At 42.1% G+C, this 22,458-nt stretch overlaps 1 protein-coding gene across 1 annotated transcript in view; it reads left to right on the forward strand.

The window, feature by feature from the left end:
• Positions 1-807: 807 nt before the first annotated feature.
• The window catches only part of LOC146179280 (ATP-binding cassette sub-family C member 3-like), a 42,137-nt gene continuing 20,486 nt past the window's right edge, over positions 808-22,458 (forward strand). The window contains exons 1-10 of the mRNA XM_084578946.1: positions 808-1,058; positions 6,114-6,248; positions 7,536-7,676; positions 8,812-8,946; positions 12,356-12,417; positions 13,557-13,673; positions 14,788-14,919; positions 17,099-17,261; positions 19,433-19,690; positions 20,299-20,502. Of these exons, the coding sequence (XP_084435072.1) occupies positions 900-1,058; positions 6,114-6,248; positions 7,536-7,676; positions 8,812-8,946; positions 12,356-12,417; positions 13,557-13,673; positions 14,788-14,919; positions 17,099-17,261; positions 19,433-19,690; positions 20,299-20,502 (1,506 nt within the window). The 5' untranslated portion in view covers positions 808-899. The remainder of the gene's footprint in view (positions 1,059-6,113; positions 6,249-7,535; positions 7,677-8,811; positions 8,947-12,355; positions 12,418-13,556; positions 13,674-14,787; positions 14,920-17,098; positions 17,262-19,432; positions 19,691-20,298; positions 20,503-22,458) is intronic.

Here is a 22,458-nt window from a genome sequence, read left to right on the forward strand (position 1 = left end):
TCAGTGCAGGTAAGAAAATTCCTGGTGTAGAAAAGGTTGGTCAGCTTAACATAAGCGTTTTTTTAACGACTGTGATATTTAGGGGGATGAATAAGGTTACACAAGCAAGAGAACTTAGCTCTACAACTGTATTTCCTCCAGCAGCTATCTAGCTAGAACGCAGAGCTGTTCGAGACAGACTCCCACTAGTATTCTACTACAAACAAGTGGAATTATTGAAGCGGAGGCCGAATTTGCGAGAGCTATTTTTCTTGTACAGTGTCAATTGACAAATCGTTACGCGTGAAAAATGTTTCCTCGCCCCATGAATACTATGCCTTGATAGGTTATATAAGCTCTCTGATGTTTTTTTACTCAAACGTGTTTACCAAATTAGGAATTTTTAATCAACACGATATTAATACGGTCATGAATTGGGATAATGGTTTCAAATACTGGTTACCCGTCTAGTATATAGCTTAGAGCTGATAGTCACGGGGTCGTAGTCACACATTATATTATTTCCAGCTTTAGAGTGTGCGTCAGTATGTTCGCTCCCATCAAAAAAACGAACGAAATGAAAACACGAGCTGCCGACCAAGAAAACAAAAACAAGGAAACAAGCAGAATTATGAAGCCGACGCATTTCATTTTTATTTGTATTTTCCTGCGTCAGTACGTATGCTTCGCTCGCTTCCGGCTGAAACGCTTTGCAGTCTTGAAAGTGGGACATGCTCCGCAGTGCACCCTGGCAGCTAGCTGTTCCAGTCTTATCGGATCCAAAAACGAACACTTGCGTGCTCATTCACATGCAAGTGAGTGCCAGTAGGGACGGGTGTTTCGAAAGTTACGCTCGTGAGGCTTCCACCTTTTTTTTCCACTGATATACTCTCCGTTCCGACAACGCGTTACGTGCGCAGATGGCAGACGTGCTCCGACCTGCTGAAATTGCCTGCTTTCTACTGAAATGCTTTCCGTTGGTCATCCTGGTGCTCTTCGCCGGCCCCGAGACGGATCTGAACAACTTCCAGGTCATCTCCGCGGGTCCATATTGGACACTGCTTACCGTCGCCCAGCTGGTGAGCCTATTTCATGACGCAACCACAGCTGTTGTTTCAGCTTGCCATGTTATGCGAGTTCTTTTTTAAAAGGCCTTTAACCCTTCCGTACCCCTTCTTTTTTTTTGTAGTTTGTGCTCATTTGGAGCTTTTTCCCAAGTCGCTGTTCTTTAAATGGCGCTCCTAATTCCATTCTGTCACTAACTTGTTGCCCCTTGGGACTCTTTGTCGTTAGTTCCTAATGGACGTTGCCCTGCTGCCGCTGCCTAGGTTATCTGGTTGGCCTCTTTTTCAAGCTAGACAACTTAAACCATTTATCTAATGTATTAGTCATTCTTTCACAAAATATGACAAAACCGCAGCACTGGCTCTGACAGTCACTTCCACATGATAGTTCGGGTGGGCTCTGTCCTTGGTAGTCATTTTTCCGCTCTGAGTGAGGATTGAGTGAAATTTATCTCCAGCCACAGTTTACCCTTTGGAGGCTATAAATTTCGCATAGGTTCCTTAGTAGGCAGACTTTAATGGAAAATGGCTGCCTTCTGCATGTGTGTAACAGCCACAAGTAGTAGCCCTAATAAATGTCTATTCGCTGAGATTATTTTACACCTTTGTGCATGTGCATGCATCTGCTATATTAAAAAAGATCCCGAAGTTGCGAAGTTGGGGCATTTAGTTAATGAATAATCAGTGATTATTTCTGACGAAAAAAAAAAAAAACATGCTACTCTTATTTTCTTACTCCTAATCCGCTCACATTTTGCTTTCGAATGTATTCAAATCTTTTAAAGCTTCAAGGAAATGCAAGTGCTGTGCGCAGCGACCTAATCTCAAATCTCACATAATTTTTTTTGTCGTTGTCCCTAGAGTCCTGAAGTATAGGAAAAAATGTTATACTGCAGGCTTCAGGTCCTTGTGTATGATTAGCTATCCACAGTTCCCAGCGACATTTAAAAATGCCAGTGTTCTTACTTGCCATGAAAAAAATATATTTAGTTATTGAACAGCTATAAAAAATAACAGCCTAAAATCAGAATTCATTACGCTAGCAGATGAAACTAAACAACAGCCTCTCGTTCTGCTCCCGAAGATGGTCTGAAGAAGTTAAGCATGCTTAAAAGGCTCAACCGCAATAATTCCTACCCTAATATTTTGGCCGCTTTCTGGTAAAATTCAATAATATTTTTAGCACACAATGTGTAAACGCAGGAAAGCATTCAAATTTCCCTCAGATCTCCCTTTGGTAGAATTCTTGTGTTTGCTAATAATTTTCAAAAATATGTCCCATTGGTTTTCTATGCCAGTCTGGCTTATTTGTTGTAAGCGCCGGACAAACGTACTTCAGAAGAAAAATTTTGGTCTGCACCGGAAGCTTAAGCCTTTTCTACCTATATGTTCATAAAGCATTTTACAATATTTACCAGTTGGACTTGTAGCCAGCGATCCAGTTGTCTGAGCATCCTCCTGGCTTGTCGGGATATACATCAGTCAAAGCATTCTTTTTTTGGTCATGACCTATGTTATATGCAGTTCATCGACATGCTATTAAAGGAAGAAAAAATCTGGAGGCTGCTACAAGGTTCTAATAGAAATTTTATAACGTAGAACAGACTTTTGAGTATGGAGTCGGGGATCTGAGGTGCATGGCTCCGTTTGAAGTCTTGCTATGGACGTTTTTGCCGTGTTTCCGGTGTGAAGCATTGTTTTTGTGAAGCGCGCACTCTATTTGCCGTGGCTTTTGGGAGTGAAGGACTGACTAGTGCATCGGTAGAAAGACAAACGCTTGCATTTATTGCAATCACAATAATCCGGATATAAACAGGGCCCGAATTCCTGGTCCGATTATACTTGCATAAGTGAAGCCATAAAATGGGTGTGTTCTTCGCTGTCGCTCTGTTTGGTTTCATTTTCTTGCTTATTTTGATTATTTGTAACCAAGCTTGAAATTAGGCCTTGATTTGCCGTTCTTTTTTTTTTTCTTTTTGAATGGCCGCATTGGTAATTTTTGCAGTGTTAGGTTTGCTTACGCGCGCAGCGTTCCATTCTTTTAGGCATTGCTCTGAACGAGGCCATTTGTGCATTAATTTGTTTGCGCATGAAATGATGTTTCTAACGAGAAGACAGAACGAGAGAGCTGCACATAGGATCGCAAAATAAGGAGCAATTCTTCCATAAGAAATACAATTCACCGAAAGAAGCCGGAATTCGCGTGCGCAAATATATGTAAATATCAGCCTACCAAAAAGCAGCGCAAAAAGAAATGGACAAAGAAAAAACAATAACAAACGTGCTGACACAGCACGCAGCACAGAAAAACGCACGTGTTGTTCTTTGTTTCACCGTTGTTTGCGCTGGCTTCGTCCTATTACTCATGAACCACGACCAGCCCGGATCAGCACTCTACATTAATACTTGAAAACATTGCTCCGAAATAAAAAGAAGATGAAACCAAAAGGCCACCTCCAACCTATAGTAAATATCCTAGTAAGCATAGAGAGTGCACTGGTGGAAAGTTTTTACGAGGTGATTCGCTGGCTTTATAGCGCTGAGATTGGGCTGCTGTTGCTATCGGCGCAGCTCAAAATAACATGACTGTTGTGCTCCATGGTGCCGACCTAACACTAAAAGGAAATAAATGACAAGAATGCACGAAGCTCTAAAATCAAGCGCACACATGCACAGGAAAACATCGACACATGCTGATAAGTTCATGCTAAAGAGCGCCCAGGATGTGGCATTACGTCCCACAGAACGCATTAGAAATAACTGCCGTTATGTTGTAAATTCCGTTATATCTATTGTGCTGTGAGTGTTGTGCTGGGATCTATTGAACATAAGCAGCTGGGGTTATCATACTCTTATAGAAGATTGTGGAATGCATTCATGCAGAATCATGCAATTTAATTTTCTCTTTTTATCACTCAGTAGAATATTCGGTAAAACGCTTTGGCGTTGCTGCTGAGTTTACATTATTTTTGCCTACGAATTTAGGTGACTAAAGAATAAGCAATTTTGCACAGCATTATGAATTCATGCATGCTTCATTATTTCCCGTTGAATAAGGCATTAAAGGTAAGATGCAATACTAAAACCTTTGAGAGAAAATGAACAAGTTTGGCAAGATAAATAGTACATGGTTTCGTTACAGCTGCTTCATGATTTAGTTATGCTTCTTTAAGAAATGTAGTGGTGCCTAAAACCAGAAAGAAATAATTCTGATATCGATTGCTTGTATTTTTCATTAATCACGCGCGAAATACAGTGTAAGTAAATATTCTGAAAAAAAAAAAATCAATTTGTTTCTCCCTGCCTGCTTTAAATTACAAGATTTATGATGCGCAATACTGGGGCACTAAACTACGAAGAAAAAAAAAGCTCTTGAGAGAAACCAAGAGGGAAGTGCTTGTCAGAAAACAAACGGGAGTTACGGTCTTTTTGATATCAAGAGGGCCATTTGTTTAAACTACACCAGCTACACCAGTGTAGCAAATCTCCTATACTTACAATGTATTTTTGCTGCACTGGTGCAGGTGGTGTAGGGTAAAAAAAATGGCCTTAAGGAGTCCAAGTAGGTTGGGTTAAAAAATCAATGCGAAATGAACATAACCAATGGGTCGTTCGGGTAACGATTTATATTTCAAGAGAAATCCCACTTAGCAAAAGACTTAAAGACTTTAGAGTTGGACAATGAGATAGACAAAAAATACGGCGGGGTAAGTCGACCGCAGATGACACAGGACAAGATTCATAATAGAGACATGACAGGAACCTACAATTAATGTTATCAGGCTCACAATAACTTCTTTCCTAATTGAAGTATTGCCTTATTCAATGCCCCAATAATTTAGAGGGCACAGTCATTTGTCCTGAGTCCGCTATGCGAACATTTCGAAATGGCAGTTTCGTTATAGTTCTGACCTCTTTCCCAATTCACAAACAATGACTCTTTTTATAAGCTTCATTTGATACGAGCCCCTGAATGTAAAATGTCACAACATGCCTATATGGGCTTTTCATGAGAAGACAGCTTTAAGATATCATTGTTTTGCATTTTTAGAACCAAGAGAAACTTCAGCACTCGCAACACACAACGAAGATATATGATTGAAAACGTATTATTTGAGGTTGATCTCTTCGAAACAATGTTCTGTGTGGAAAATTGTCCCTTCTTTTTACAAATATTCTTCAAAGAATAGCATCAGAAGGAGCGATATTACGTGAAATATACAGCAAAACCTATATGTAAGCCCTGCTAATAGTGCTTCGAGCGCACGATAAGCTAAATTTGTTCGCCGTAGAAATAAAGTTTAATCTGAATATCTATGCATACAAAATTATGAGTATATTCGTGAACCTAAAAGGCGCACAAATTCTCAGAGCTATTTTTACGATCGTATTTGAACGTTGGGCTCAGGTATGTATATTGTTTCCATTTCTAGACTTAGTTGACGAGTGACGCTTTATCACTGTCAAGACAAGGTAGACGCTTGGAGTGTTCGCGTACTTACTGGGTTATTACTGCTACATGTAGTCCCTACTCGCCTGGCTCGTCGCCAACCCCTATCGCCAACCCATAATACTTCTGCATTTATTTCCATTTCTTTAAGCAGTAGCGTAACAAGGTTGGTTTATAACTGTTAGGATTAAAATCAAAAGATTGCAAAGACCCGTAACTTCCTGGTGTCGATAGAAGTAAGCTGTTGGACGTGTAGTTCTCTGTTTTGTGAGACCGTTCATGCTTAGTAAAAAGTACTGGAAGCTAATCGAAGACATCTTTAACTAGGGAATCGTTATATAAACAGAATTAAGAGCAATTTAAAGTGAAAGATTTAGCTCGCTTCCAAGAAGCAAATTTATATTTTCCCCTGCTTTGACCTTATTAAAGGCAGTTAGGCTAAGTCTAGAGAAAAAACTACATGAAAACACAGAGCATTCCTAGTCATATACTTAATGTACTGTTGAAATAACGTTTTCATTTTCTATTCCTGCTGTGCCTCGACCTTCAAGTGATCCATATATCCATGCTGAACTTTTGTTTTTAATTGGAAATAATGTATGATTGCTTGAAATACACAGGTGTTGCTGGTGGGCTCCATTGGACTAGCCGCTGCCAAAGGGTACTGGGAGCTGACCAACGTTGATCTGGCGGGCTATATGAAGACTTCAGCGCTTCGAGACGCGACTTCAAATTTCGCGATGGCGATATCTCTCGTAAGCTGCTCTGATACGTCTTTCTGCCCTTCTCTGGACGATACTATGCACAAAGATTGTCTACGTCAGCGTTGCACAAAGGCCATAATATCCATAATGTCCTCACTCAAGATGAAGAAAGCAGTGGAAGAGTGACGTCTTTTGCGTTGAATCAGCTGAGAGAATCACAATTTTATAGAATTTTTAGGATATGATTGTTCTGTGTCATGAAATGACATAAATATTATGCTTGTTCTTGTATTTTAACCAGCCAGTTCATAGAGTTCATTTTCACTGCTCTCCGGAAGCTCGTGCCAACCACAAATATTTTTGTCTGTGCGGGGAATTTCACCATGATTTTTGCTGTCTACAGTGTTTTGAGATATAGCTTTGGAGATAATAGCTCGAACACTTACAGCAGAATGACGGCTATAATATGAAGTTCACGTTTATTTTATTTTTTTTTTTTGTTGTCTTAGTAGGTGTAGTTACTCCGTGTGCTTAAGCAGAAACAAATTACAATCTTTTTTTTTTAATTTGAATTCGAAGCTTCATCTCATTTTATCCGACGCAGTGTGAGAAGGGCAATCTCTATGTCTGCTCAGATTCTAGGAATTATTTTATACTGCTGCAGGTACTAAAGCGTCCTGCATTTCTGTTGTAACTTTAATTTTAAGTTACAATTCAATTATGCGGTTTTACTTCGCCTAAACGAGTCGTAGTCTTGTTTTAAACACTCCAGTTATAAACAACTGTTCGCTTCTTATAGAATACGCCATCTGTCATTACCTTCACAACGTTAGTTCGGTCCACCGCATCTATTACTAGAAGTTCTGGCTATACATACGATACATCCTGCCAAGAACCAGAAATAAAAAGATATGATCAAATGCTACTGACACTTCAATAGTAATCTGTCATTTGTCTTGGACTTCACTATAGTAGAAAACTTACTTCTTGTTTACCGGTCTTTAGGACCATGGTCGCTTAGAAAAGCTTAAACCAATATATCAAAATATGTTAAGTTGTAAGTATATAGAATCGCTACACATTTTAAGTATGCTTTTTTATGTTCGCTGCTCTACTTCTTGAATCTATATTACATTGTTCCCTCTTTCAATGTGATATTATTGCGATGCGCTGATGCGGCAGAATCACAAACAACTGAACTTTTCATATAACTCGTGGCATCATTCAGGATAGATAGCGATGCTTGCCGCTTCAGGCTTCACATACCGCGGCAGAACATTTTTCAGTGCACGGGATGCGATATTTACGTGCCCATATGATCTATGTTACATAACGCAGGGATTTTTGACGCTGCTGGTGTGGCGTCGTTGGCGAAACTGCCTTCCTCCATCGGCGTTTGCAGCTGGACTGCTGGGACTGCTGTCCACGGCTTGCGTGCTGGACGTTTTCCGGCAGTGTACGGCAGCGGTACAACTCCAGGTAAACGACCTGATTGTTAGGGCGGTTATAAGGCATGGAGTTTGCTTTTACCTACATTGCTTGACGAGTGACCCAGTTCTTTCAACTTTGAACATGAAAATTCCACCGTTAAGAGATCATGTTTTTTCCTGTTCTAACCAAATCAAAGTGGATATTTGAATTTGATAGAAATGAAATGCACCTCTCTCGCTGAAATCGAATGATAACATCAATATCTAATTTTAAGACTTGAAGGAACGGAATCAACCGGAAATCTACTGCAAGTTAATGACCATAACTTGACCACCATAAACTGTAAATCTGGACAATGTATTGGATAGGCACGAAATTGCACTGCATGCCTCGGAAAAAAAAATGAAAGCCAACAGATAGCTGAAAACAAAATGTAAAGGGGAAGTCATGAGAGATGATAGTATAGCGCATGTGCGCCTGTAAATGCCATTATCTAGTTTCTTTCATTGTATGCTATCCCTCACTCATAGATTTCTATATCCTTGAAACCAAAAAGGAAACGAAACTATCTGTCGTTCATGTCACATATATGATGAAAAGGCTGACTTATTTAATTATTATTCTAGTGCTGAGAAGGGGGATTAATATTTGAGGAGCCTAAGAGACATCAACACATGTTGTCTTCAGCAAGTAACATATGTAAGGTGAAATTGACCATGTTTTGTTCCCTGTCTTTATTTCGTAAAGTAGGCTTGAACTCAGAATAACCTAGTTCAGCCGAACAGCATTTTGAAAAACGTACCCGTGAAGAAGGTTGCAAAATAAGCAAAAAGCTGCACAATATTCCTGTTGGAATTAAAGCCAGGAACCCAGGCTGTGTCGTTCATGTTTTCTCTATTGCTGGCGTGTCTGCTTCGCCAACGCAGAAAACAATTGTTGTAGCCCTGAACCCACTATCCAGAAAAGTTTTCCTCAGGAAGCAAACTTCATGTGAAAGGGAAGGGTTTTTGTAAGTTGCAGTAAAGAGTCCCTGCAATGGAAATACAGAGATGTGTTAATATATTTTCTTGGCTAGAGAATAATAATTCATGCGCGAGAATATGACACTAAAGCTTCATTTTTTATTTTGGTAATGTGAAAACATACGGGCCACCAACAATGACGCCACTTCTCTTGTTTTCAGGATATACGGCTCTCAGCCGCTGATCTCGAGGAAACATCAGTAGTTGTGAGCTTCGTCCTAACAGCTGCCGTGCTCGGAAACTTCCTCGCATCTGAGATTCAAGATGTGGTCATCAAAAGGCCCGCTAGACCTCCTGTGAGTGTTCTATTCGCACGTGAAAGAGGAGACAATGGCTGTATGTCGTCTCCCACCGTGAGATAACGTTATCCAAAGTCAGACGCTTTAACTGAGCTCCTACCTGCTCTTGTCTATCATCACATTACTGTCGTCCTCCTCTTTTTCCTCACGATTTGCCATATACTGATCAACTTACAATTTCTTCTTTATGCTTCCACCATCCCTTTATCTTGCTCCACTCTTTCTGTTTACGAGTACCGCACTTGCATCCTCTGCAGTGCTCTTGATTAGTTCTTCCGGTTATGTCGAGGCAAATGAATGTACTTTTTAGAGTTATGAGGTTGTTTTTAAGAGCACTTAAAACTGTCCTTGAGAATCTGAGCAGCAGCCGTTGAATTCGTCCTCCACGTGTCGCTCGTCTCTACAGCGACAGAAATCGGCCCAACGATGTTACGCGTGCTCGGACTTGACATAGTGGCATGCTTCGTCAACTCCATCAGGCAGGGCTGGAGGGGAGATAGGCGAGTGGCTTGCAGTGCTCGAACAAAAGAAAAACAATGTATTCACGATAGTCGCCTAACAGCTGCGCTCTCCGAGGTCTCCTCGTGCTTGCAGGGAGTTCTCTAAATGGTATGAGGTGTTCAACCGCTTTGGCCGTTCCAATCTGAGGGGTACGGCGAGGAGACCGTACGAGTATCACAGCTGTTCTACTTAACGATGCATTCTTTGGCTTTTGCCCGCGGCGAAATGCGCTCTTTACGCGTCGCCAATTGTTCGCTGTAGTTCTGAGTTGACATGCGACAAGCAAGAGCAAAGTGGAAGTGAAGATGCTCACAAAGTGCTAACTACCCCTAACTAAAATGTTTTTAGCTCTTAGCTCGAGCTCAGGTTTGTTTGTCAACGTCCGCAAACGTAAGTTCGGACCGTTGTTCCACAGACCCACATCATGTCGCACGGGGCTCTCTTGCTCGTTGCCTCTGTGCATAGATAAAAGGAACCATCCTGCGACAATTTGCGAATCGGCCCCCAGTCAGCAGCTCACGGTGCCAGTGCGGTTTTTCTGAGTAATAAAGGGAAGGCTACAGGGGCGGATAATAAATCTATCCTGCTAGTCACTGCGACTGCACAAAGATGCGCGTGGTTTGGCGCGTTCTGAAGTTCAACTTTCAGGAACATCTTTTTTTTGTGGTGTAACTGGGGGACACTGTGGAATTCCTTAATACGCTAGGTTTGCCTCCGAGGGGTATCCTGTGCTCGCAACAAATAATTACAACTGTAATTAAAAACGAATTGTGTGCGTTTTTGAAAATATCTAGCAAAAATGGAAGCAGGAAAAGAGAGAATCAGCGGATATGTTGTTTTTTATAATATAGCTATGAAATACGGGGACAAAATTTGCGTTCAAACACTATTTTTAAGCATTTATACAAATTTTTGGCATATGTCTGTACCTAGTACTTTCAATTCTTGTGACATCTGGTGACATCTGTGCCAGCGTCTTTTAACTAAATGTGCCTGACGGATTTGATGTAATAATGAAAACAGTTTAATGAGACACGATGAGAGGTGCAGTCACACACACTGAAAACTGCGTCGATGGGTGTTTAGATTTTTCTATTTGTCGAGAAGATGATGAAGTCACATGTGTCATGTGACCACGAAGGACCAAATCAAAGAGACCCGCAGAAGGATCATGACGTATTCATGACGTCATAGCTGCCACTTGCATATCTCCTGCTGGTTTTGTAGGCTTGCGGTATTATTACGAGCCTTTACCAACGCCTAAACATTCTTACATTGTGCTTTGAGAAAGAGGAAGTAATTTGGTTTAATAAAGAAATTGGTGATCATGTGGGTCGTGGCGGGCACGCTACGTCTTAGCCGTCAAAGGACGCTGGCTAAGATAAATGAAGGCCTTGTACGCACCCTTCGTCACACAAAGTGAAATTGGCACAGATGCGAAGGTTAGCAATGTCGGGCTGAAATGACAGAAACTTGTAGCAGCAGCGTCGCTAGGTCACGTGACTAGTGTGCGAAAACTCTAAATTGGAAGATCCAAATAAAACGATTAGAGGGTTTCTCAAATGTGTCTTAAGATGATAATGGTGGAAGCCTACCCTTCCTCTAATATCATTTGCCTCTCCTCGTTCGCCTCTTATTGCCGTTCATTGCAGTGCATATAATTATAATTGGTTTACAGGAAAGGAAAGGAGCTGTATCGGATACACTTTTTCTGGGACTGTGAGTTTGGACTGTACACCATCGCTCCTGTCACTTGGCATTCGAACGCTGGACAAGAACACATCTCGCGAAATCTCACAGAATATGATAGATCTCATGCACAACTCTCGCGCACGGGATTTCGTTCCATTTCGTTCGCCTTAAGAAATAAAGTTCGAGAGATGTCGAATTCCTTCCTAAGGAAGCTGAAGTCGCCCCTTAGTGACGCGCGTGTGTGTGTGTGTGTGTGTGTGTGTGTGTGTGTGTGTGTGTGTGTGTGTGTGTGTGTGTGTGTGTGTGTGTGTGTGTGTGTGTGTGTGTGTGTGTGTGTGTGTGTGTGTGTGTGTGTGTGTGTGTGTGTGTGTGTGTGTGTGTGTGCCGGTCTGTACTGCGTGTGCGTGAGTGTGTGGTTTTGCTCGCGCGTTTGTGCATGTATGTCTATGTCTGATCGTAGATTGCGTAAGTCATAATTCAGATCGCCTTGTCGAATTCTCCTGTGCCTATTAAATAACTTCGTATTAAGCTGTTCCTGCATTGCAATTTTTTCGGACGTTGTTAGATAGGACTTTCTCGCATTCTAATATGCAGTGAAAATGTGTATAATGGCTATGTTACTACATAATAATTTCCGTTTTAGTTGCAGCAGCATATGAGTTCAATAATGTCACAAGTCAGACTGAATTCATCTGAGACGTACAGAATCTCCAGTAGTTTACCTGATTACTTTCCTAGTTGTCACTACGGCTACAGGGAGAGCCCTTCTTTAGGATAGAAGATAATTGCTACGCGAAGTGTGTAGTTATATTGCATTTTAGCATACCTATCTTCATTTGGACTTTCCCTATGTCGTCAGAACCGGCATTCCATGGTTGAAAGCGAAGCAAAGGCATATGTGATAAGAAATCCAAATATACATTATTCCCTCAGCGGAAGCAAACTTCACATTTCGGTACAGGCTCGCTAATCAGTTGCACATCATTAAAAAAAAGAAAAAGAATGAAGTTTGGTGTCTCCAGACTTTGATGTGAAGAAATTCAATGACCCAAAAAGAGTAACTGCTGACTCCTAGAGAAAATTTCACACAGCTTCTAGGGACTCCGTCGTGTCCACCGATGTTATCTCTTCTTGAGATTCAACTGTGCACCGCGAGATGTTGATAATGTTGTAAAATTTTTCTGCTTGTTTTCTGTATTTCATTATGTAACAGAAATTATCGGACGAAGATTCAACGTCACCACTTGGTCGACAAGCCTGCTCAGCCTTGTTTCCGTAAGTGCACTGCGATAGAAATTTTCTTCGTTCTAGTGGACAATATCATCTGTGTAATTTAACCTCTTATTCTGCATTCAGTAAAGGCCGCATACATAATCAGTCTATCACAAAGGAACTTGAAAGGAAACAAAGGTGAGGAAAGAAGACAATACTACTCGGCGTGAAAAAGAATCACAGTGTAATGTTAGACCGATTGCTAACCTAACGACTAAATATTTGAATTATAAAACGATGTGACGCCATATAACGGAACTTGGAATTTGGGACAGGATTTACACGTCAGTCGAAAGAACACCCACTCAGCTTGCTGCTCCAAAGAGGGACAAAACATAAAATAAAAAGGTTAATAATGGTGGCTGACAGATTGAGACATATCCTGTGTGCTGTTGTGTGTCGTCCTTTTTCTGTTCCGGTGTTTTCGCGCGCGGTTTGATGTGATGGATATACCTTTCTGGATTGTTAAGGCACATGTTGACATGAAAGAACTGGTTCTTTAGCTGTGAGAAGCAATTGTGAAATATTAGTGAAACTTGTGTTAATATCAGAATATCTTGTGATGCTACAGGGAGGTTAGGTTACACGAAAATAAGTTGCTATGACAGGAAATGTTATATGTTGTTTTACGAAATCGATGATCGCAACAAGGGGTTTCAATGCCTTAATACCATGACAGTATACAAACGGTCGCAAACATCTGCCGTTATCTCCAAATGAGCGAAGATGCTGTCGAGTTTAGCTCCTAGAATACAGATGAAATGTGACCGTAACACAGTGACAAGGCGTGCCAGTGTGTAAGAGAAAGCAGTGGTTTGGTAGTAACGCAACGAGACGTAGCCTCATGAGAGGCAGCTTCAAAGTGAGGGGTATAAAAGGAGGCAATTAAGCTCACAAAGCCAAAAATTTGCATAGAAAAGCCACGCTAAACTTAACTAATAGATGCGTCCTTAGGAAGCTCCTAAGCTGCAGCTTTCAAGACAACGTATACCATTCACGTTGTTTGGTTACACAAGAAAACTGCGCTTCACTGGAAGCCTGTGGATACCGCAAGATCACTGGTTGTTGTCTGGCGACCAAATTACTTGGTACTTTCTAAAGGAGTGTGCGATGTTTGACCTTAAGTTTTCTTTAATTCACAGGCTCTTCAAAGACACGCTTCGGCGGGGCGTCTCAGCGTCGGCGCGAATCCCACTGTTGCGAAGAGGACTGCGTTCAAAACACCTTGTTCAAATACTCACATCCAAATTTACAATAAAGTAAGCTATGCTCTGGTTCATATGTAAATAATTATTGCAATATGTATACACTATGCCAAGCTAAATACCTCTATGGACTTAGTGTATCAGTTCCGCGTGTTTCTACTCTGAGTACACATATTCGTGGACACAAATCTCGCAGATATTTGTGGATATAGACATAATATTAGATATATGTGTGAACATTTTTCTGCTCTTCATGTTGTTTTTCAACAGTTCACAAGGTAGCTATATTTCTGATACTTTTCATAAAGAGAAGGTCTTGACGATGTTCAGATTGAAAATATTACCCTTGCCTGATAGATGTTGCCGATCGGCTGTGACGTGCTACTACCTGTCTAGAGGTTTCAGGTTAATACTTTGCTGCGGCGAAGGCATTTATGCGATAGCGCGCCAGAAATATGCTGTGATACATGCAAATTAAAGGACGGGTAGACATATATTATGGTGAAGCTACCCAAAAGTAATAGAAAATAATATGCCTCTGCCCGTGCCACTAATAGGATGGCGAGACAGTTGTAATTAACCACAAATGTAATTACCCACAGTTGTAATTAACCCACAGTGCAGCGCTGCTTCGTCATTGCGGGCCTCCCAATACGAAATATAAGCTCTGCACTCAAACTTTAAATGAATCAGAAGCTCAAATTGTTATTGATGACGCTTCTAACACGAAAGCAGAAGCTACGCGTAATTATCTGCGTGGGTCAACTATATTACTGGAACACTGAAGAAAACATGAATAAATATTTAATATCTGGGAGTAGCTTTTTTTCATTGAACGATTTCATTTCATTCTGGCTTGCATATAAAAATAGCCCATAGCGTGAAAGTTTGCTTTCCGATGAATATGTCTACAAATTAAGAATGACAGCTATTACCAACTCTAAACTATTTAGTTATATGCACATTTGAAACAAGTAGTGTACCTAGTCTGATGTGCTAAGTTTAGCTGCAGCGGTCTTGTTTTTGTTGTTGTTCTCCTCTAAATTGATAGTGCATACCCACACAACAGGAGGATCGGCCAAGAATTGGGCTGCACAAATATTTGATTTTGAGATGGATAATTATTTAACTCGCGCAGCTCTCACTCACACTTGTTGTTTTCCTTCAGGCCAATTTCGCCGGGACACCGAGGAAAGTTCGTGGCTCTCGTGATCAAAGTCCTGTGGGTGGACGCACTGCGAGTTTTCTTGGTCACAGCCGCGTACTACGGCGCTATATATGGCAGAGTACCGGCGCTTGAGTAAGTGTTGCGAGCAGCTTGCCTAAACGCGACTATGCTCTTTCTCGATCCTGCTTCGTGCATTTTCTTTATCTACTTCAATATAAAACGCAATAAACAGTATTTGCTGTTAGATGAAGGCGCATTATAACGCGTTAGCGTTTAAGGTCCTTTTCTCCGAAAGTCCAGCATCGACGTTGCCGTTGTTGTGAACGAAAAATTAGAAGCATGTCTGTGGTGGAAGGTAGTCTGGACGCAAGACTGCACTGATTAGTCAGCTGCTTATGTGGTGTCATTAGACCAGTTACGATGCCGTTTCAGGCGCTGCCAGCTCATGGAGATGGTTAGATTGGGTGGGTGAGGTGGCAATCGAACCCGGGGCACTCGTATCCCATGTAAAGCTCGCTGCCCCTAGGTCATGCAGGCATGTTGGAAAGGCTTGCTCTAAGCGGGTCGTGTATTTACGTCGTGCAGCATTTGTGGCAGCATGTGAGTGCATGCTAATGGCTGGGTAATGGGGTTTAACGTTCCAAAGCGACTCTGGCTATGACGAAAGCCGTAGGGGTGGCTTCTAGGTAACCTCGGCTACTTGGGGCTATGTAGCGTGCATTGACAATGCACAGAACAGGACCACTTGCGCTTCTTTGTAATGCGGGATGTCGATGAATGTGTAAGATAATAGAGGCACTACTCGAGCGAGAGATTGCTGATTAACCGTGTAGCAAAGTGCACGTCGCGAAAGGAGAACCGCATGGATTGTCGCGTCCCATAATTAAAGGCTAGAATTCTGTTAGTGTTCCCCATAGCTTTTGCTTTGCTGTGCTGTGGCGTCTTTTATCAACCTCGCTAGATGGCGCCACGCGTCTGTATGGCGGGAGATTCATAGGCTTTGCTTTGTTATTAATTTTGGATGCGCAGATTTCGAAACCCTTTCATTGGCGTTTACTTGCATTTTTGTTCACTTTATGTATTCTTTTCTTGCTTACTACCACTGTGGTCGTTTCCATCGGCACCCACCGGCTTCCTTACGCTAGACAAGGAGAATTGGGGACACGTTCATATGCGAAGTCGGCCTAGAGTACTTGTCAGCGCGCTCGGTTGAGAAACGGAAGAATGGTGGCTCAATTTCTGGCATGTACACGATTTTCAGCGCTGCAGCACTACTACCCGCATTCTTGCAAAAAAAAAAAAAGTGAAACTTACCCCATCCTCGTTGTCTGTGCCCAAATACCGAATTCCTAGTTCTTGTATCACATGTCAAAAATAAACCCCTTCACAAAAATACAAAATGCATGACCCATTGTTTCTGGCTGCTAGTAAATTAAACAATGTGTTCCCCTCGGTAAAAACAGTTTTTTCCCTAGTAAAAATGATTTTAGCTGGTAGCATTCCGGCGTGTAGCATAAACAGTGGTCTTTTCTCCGGACGGCACCTGCATTTTTTATTTGTTGCAGATTTTTCTTTCCACTTCATGGAAATAATATTTGGAAGACACGCATAAAAAAACCTTGCACTTGCTTAGAGCAACCCCCCTCCCCCGAACACCTCCTTGGTGGACAACTCCGCAAGCACGTGCCGCAGCCTCTCCTGACACACAGTGCGCGTTATCGTACCTGCCACATCTCGGAAAAACAAATCAAGAGTCCACCGAATGCCTTAAAAAGAGATGCCCCAGTCCCAGCCCCTCGTTATTAGTTGCTGTCCCGAAAAGATTCGTCCTGCTGCTGACGTTCTATTCTGCTTCTCATGACATTTTGTTTTAGTTTTAGACTGTATTGGATGTCAGTTCAGTTATCAATGAGAAGGTTGCCTTGGCGTACCGAAACTGCGCGACGAGCTTATCATTAACAAGAGTCTGGGGTCCCCGTTAGCGCATAGCGTTATGTACGTCTGGGCTACCCCATTAGCCCTATTTTATTTTACGCTTGTATCGAAACCCTGTGGTAGAAAATACTGAACAGCAATAGTAATAATGGATTTAGTATTTAAGCAGCTACACTACACGAAGGGTGCTTGATATCAAGTGTTTTCGAGGGGCACACCTATGGAACGCGCTGTTATACGCATGGCTCACTAACGTGTGTTTGTGACGCAGGAAGATAAAAGCGGTTTTAAAAGCGTTATTGTGTCTGCTTAAGGCGAAGCTTAGGCGTCCTCCTAATTTTTGTTATCTTCGAATACCTTTTCGTTTCTTACGCAGACTGCTGATAAACAGCCATGATAATGTCGGAATGACGTCGGCAGTGCTACTGTTTGCGGCGACGACAACTTTCGAATTCTTTATCTCGTGCTATCAAATGGACGTGCTGCACTTCATGGGTGGTAGAGCCCGCGGCATGCTTCAAGGACTCGTCTATAAAAAGGTACCAAGAGAAAGCTTTTTCCTGATTGGCCGTGCTACTTCGCAGGCACTCCGGTAATCAGTAAAGAAGTGTAGCATGCTGCTTTATCTTTAAGTCGCGAATTATCATGTCATGGTAAAAGGCATTTAGAATAATCCACATTCAGGAAACAAATTCATTTATAGCGTCAAACAAGACATGCTGGAAGTTACAGTGACTCCATGTGCGGACTATATAAGCCCATGGCACAGCTATTTAAAGAATGATATTCTCTTCAGGACATCAGCTATGTTTCATTTGCTGAAATGAAAAAAAAAAAAGACCCCTTCCGAGAAAATATTTTTGATATTTCATGTTACTCACCTAAATGGTGGCTGAGGACAGTGTGCTGGTTATTCTTTTCAACTAAAGAAATCAACCGATGATTACAATAGTCGGTAATCCAAAACTTGAGCGCAGCTGTTTACACGTTTTGATTTTGTGTTACAGTGCGGGAAACAAATTTAGGGTTATGCAGGTATACACAGTTACAAAGCACAATAAATTTTCTACATATACTTTTTCTTCAAATAACATTTTTTCCTAGTGTGTTACTGTCATGATGGAAGCCTTGTGGTAGGAGAAATGAATAGTTATGTTCGGCTTGCTCCACCAGTGCCTCGTTCTGAAAGGGGAGGTCTATACATATGTTTCACCAGATCGTCCAAGCAGTGCTAGGAGTTACGGGGGAGAGAAATGTTTTTTTTTTTTTTTTTTTTTGAGGGCATAAATGTTAGGAAGTTCTTGTTTGTTTTCATATCTATACTGAAGCTTTTCATTACTGACGGTATCTTTATGCGGTTTATGCGTGGCGCAGGAAGTGTACAATGTATTTGAATGAGTGCTGTAGGTGAATAGTAGGCAGCCATTAGCAGCAAGCCGGTGTCCAATTTAAAGTGCACAATTCTACAACTTCATCTGTAGTACCAAACACTTTGATGGGTACTTTAGGCTGACCTTTACGCAGGGAGCATCCAGTTCCGCCACTCTGATGTGTTCTCTGAGAGTGCCACGCAAATGCTTGGGGTCTATATTATACAGAGGCACCTTAACGTGATAGGATTCACACGCTGCCGTTCACGGAACCAGAGGCCTTCAATACGGAGCTATCCAAGGCTTCATTATGCTACATGACTATGAAAATTTGCTCAAAGCTGAGCAGAATTTCGTGCACCAGGTTGGCATTTGCCATTTGCGATAAGGATGCCACGCGGTGCGCACTATCCTTAGTGCATGATAACTTCGCCTTGAAGAGTGGAATGTGACAGAGTTAATGGGTCCCTCGGGATCCTAGCGCTGCTATTCACCAAACTATCCACGATATAATTGCTCCGGATAAACATGACGAGTTACGGGAGGCCAAGCAGGTTATTGCGCCGTATGTTGGCCAGTGCAAATTATTTTATAGTGGCCCAGTGGGCAAGTAAAGAGCTGCTCACCGGTCACAGCGACGGCGACGCTGACGATTCTGTCTCCGTTCCCTCCTCTGTCCCGCCGTTTACAACTTACTCTATCACTTTTAAGCGATCGCTTATACAGCTCGTTCGGTCGAAAAGCAGTCCGCATGGTGTTAGTAGCCGGCAGCACGTGTTGAAAATAATCGGGGGCTGCGTAAAAATATCGTATTATGGTACGTTGTGGTGCCATTGTTTGATGATTGATTGGTGTGTAATAGGCGATGACGAGTTCATGAAATCGTTGCAATAAATTGGTTAGTGGATGAATGAAAGTAATGAAAAATGTTTTTCAGATGTGTAAAAGGCTCCGAATGAAACGCCAATGCTTCAAGAGGCTAATTAATTAAATTTATATTGTGTAATTGATAAATTAAGTATTTGAAATAAATGAAAAACTGTAAAATGCGTTCAGAGGTGTCACACAGCACAGACTGGAGAGCCAATATTTGCTAAAGCTAAGTATCGGTAATAAGTAATAAAAAGAAATAAAAATTAAAATGTAATTTTATTCAATATCTGCCGTGCGTGTGAAACGCTATCCTGTCATATTCTTAACGGCGAACACCTTACGATGTCAGCGCACGTTTAAGAACCCCGGGTGGTCGAAATTTCCGGAGTCCTCCACTACGGCGTCTCTCATAGCCTGAGTTGCTTTGGGACGTTACACCCCACAAACCAACCAACCAACTTTTACAGGTGACCGCCATGACAGCGAGCTCCAAGGAACGCTACCCGACTGGCTACATCAGCTCGCTGCTTAGCGTGGACTGTCCATTGGTCGCCGTTTGCTCATTCTCCATGCCAGTGCCACTGATGGGTGCCTTGCTATTTCCATTCCTCTTCTGGATGCTGGGCAGCCGGGCCGGCCTGTGGCCGTCTCTCTGCTGCGCTGCTTGGGTTTCCGTTGTTATTCTGCTGCCCTTCATCACCTCTTTCGTCCAGAAGCTGTTCTGGGTGAGCATGGTACACTCGTGGAAGGAATATTAAACTATTTTTCCACGGGCAAAATGCCGTTGTATATTGGACACCTGTGTGTGCCGCCTTCTCTGGCGTGCAGCCTTTAAACTTCTGAAATCCTTTACTCTTGTCAGAAAAGACCTTGTAATTTTTAACCATGTCAAAAAGACAATAGCACTGTGCAGCCCTGCTGTAATGATGGTCGAATTGTATTACATTATACGTCACGAGTGTCGTTGAGGTGGAGTCAGCCATGTTGCGATGACACAATACTGCACAATAAAGCAGTTGGCGTTCCTGTAATTGGAATTTCAATTCCAAAAATTGTTCAAGGATGTGATTGACGACAAAAATGTGTGTCAGGTTTTCATAATGGGCTGCCTCGTCACCCCCGACGCTGTGACAGTGACCACTGAGCCGACCGAATGATTTCTTGGGGCTCAGATTCGTCAGAGCTAGATGTCGCTGCGTGGCGTACAGTTGAGAGTGGGAGAACTGAAATTTTAACGAAGCCTAAAATGCGGCAGTGTACAAGGAACATGAAATGTCTTCCTCAGTGTGGTTTAATTTAGCCTCTCCTTGGCATGGATATGTTTCGCTTTCAGAAAAAGGCGATCCAGGCTCGTGACGAACGGCTGAAGGCCACCTCGGACCTTATGTCTACCATACGTGTGGTGAAGATGTATGCCTGGGAGGACGCCTTGCAGGAGAACGTGGAGCGTTCCAGGGCAGTCGAGATGAAATGGCTGCTCCGTGTGAACTTGCTGGACGCAATCCTGGACTGCATATACAGCTCTACCAGCTCTGTGGTCAGTGTCTTTTTTGCAGAGGATTCAAGGGGCGCGGATCACTCGTTGACTTCACCTTCCATTTCTTGTCACCCATTGTTATCGTGCTAGATCACCAGTGTAAGCTATTGGACGAGGGAGCTCCCAGACTGAGGTTTCTTTAAACGATGTCAGTGCAAGTTGTTGCGCCCGCCCAAACGTTGTTTCTCGTGTACACTTGAATGTTAACTTTAAGACTTAAGTGATAAAGAAAATTCGGCGTTGCCTTTGTCGACGTTGGGAGTGATAAAAAGAGCATGCCTCAAGCAGGTCGTTGTTGTCAGTTAATGAATGGCTAGCGAATTGGCAGGAGCTGCCAACTGGGAGAGTTCCTTTAAGATGGGAATTTGATATGTGAATGTTACCCGGGGTCATTGACTTTCGAGTCAGGTACGCTACCTTTATGCCACGCAGGTACCTACCTATACGAATGGTTAAAGCGAGGCTTTATAACTTTGTCGAATAGTATTGCACATGATTTAGCATACTAATGTATGTTTATGACAAACTGAGAGGTAATAGAGGCACCAATCAAGAGATTAGTAATTAAGTGTAAGGCTCCGGAAATTTCGACCACCTGGGGTTCTTTAATATCAGTGCACGTATAGAACCTCACGTGGCAGAAATTCGCGGAGTCCTCCTCTAATAGCCTGAGTCACTTTCGGAAATTAAACCTCATAAAGTAACTAAATCAACCAGTAAGTAAGCTAGTCACAATTTACGCTAACGAGCTTACGGAAGTCGGGAGCCGGCAGACGGGAACCATCAGTGTTGCCGCCGCATAGACTTGAAGGCTAAGCCCAACTACCTCTCAGTATTTTTTTAAACGTTTTTAAATGTTTCCAGCTGCCGAAATATGCAAGCTTACACTAGGAATCTCGTAGATTTCACTAACTACATACTAGTAAAAAAGAGATAAAATACCAGACATATGTCCAGTTATTTCGAGGTGCGTTCCCGTGTATGTACGTTTTTCGCCTTTATCTCGTGGAAAAGTTAGATTTCAAAAAGCAATATACCGGGTTATCAATTATATACATATGTTAAAGTAATGAAGAAAAAGATGGTTGCGATATGCTGCGAGAAGCTGGTGGGTGGCTGGGTTTTCAGGTACTTCCGAACAGAGTATTTTGAGCGGGAACGAGATGCCGTAGAGGGGGGTCGCCAGTTTTATTTTAAAATACCTACTATAGGTATCATACTTTCTGGATAAAGCACTGGCATTCATAGTTATCGAGCTGCTGGGCTAGTATATCACCTAAGAGGAGGAAAATCAGAATTCGATGAGCTTGAAAGGATAGAATGTGGGAACGTTGCAGGGTACACGCACACGAATGCTATTCGGACTAGTCTTTCAGTAATGACGTTATCGCTGATTAAGGTTCCGATAGCATTCAGACTTCACTGCACTGTGCAGCGCAGGGTACTCGGCCCGTGATGACGTCATACTGAGGGGCGGCAATAGGTAGAAATCAAGCGCAACGCAGCTTGGTGTCATGGGCGGATAAAAGCTTATGAAGTTTGACATCTTGCTGAAAATCGCCTCATCGCCGAATATGTTTGCACAACGGAATGCAATCATTGATTTTTGCTGTGATTTTTGGTTCTCGTGCATGCTGGGATTTTTTTGTACAATTGCGTACCCATTTTAAAAACTGGTGCTAAAACGTATAAGAATTTCTTTATGCGCATGTATCACGCTTTTGAATCCATGCAACTCATCGAACTGTAAAAAAAAAAAAAAAATTGCTTTCTAAGTATGGCAGCATATGTTGCCTGTCACTGTAATTCTACAGATATAGTGTAATTGAACTTATATTATGGCCTGCGCAGAGTTGTACGACAAAGAAAACGGCCAACATTTACTTATATATTTATTTGAACGGAATGCAATGGTTGAATTTTGTTGGGAATTAAAGGTAACGGCAAGAAACGAAA

This window comes from Amblyomma maculatum, chromosome 9 (genome assembly GCF_055883805.1).
Source record: "Amblyomma maculatum isolate TAMU_Amacu chromosome 9, ASM5588380v1, whole genome shotgun sequence".
Lineage (NCBI taxonomy): Eukaryota > Metazoa > Arthropoda > Arachnida > Ixodida > Ixodidae > Amblyomma > Amblyomma maculatum.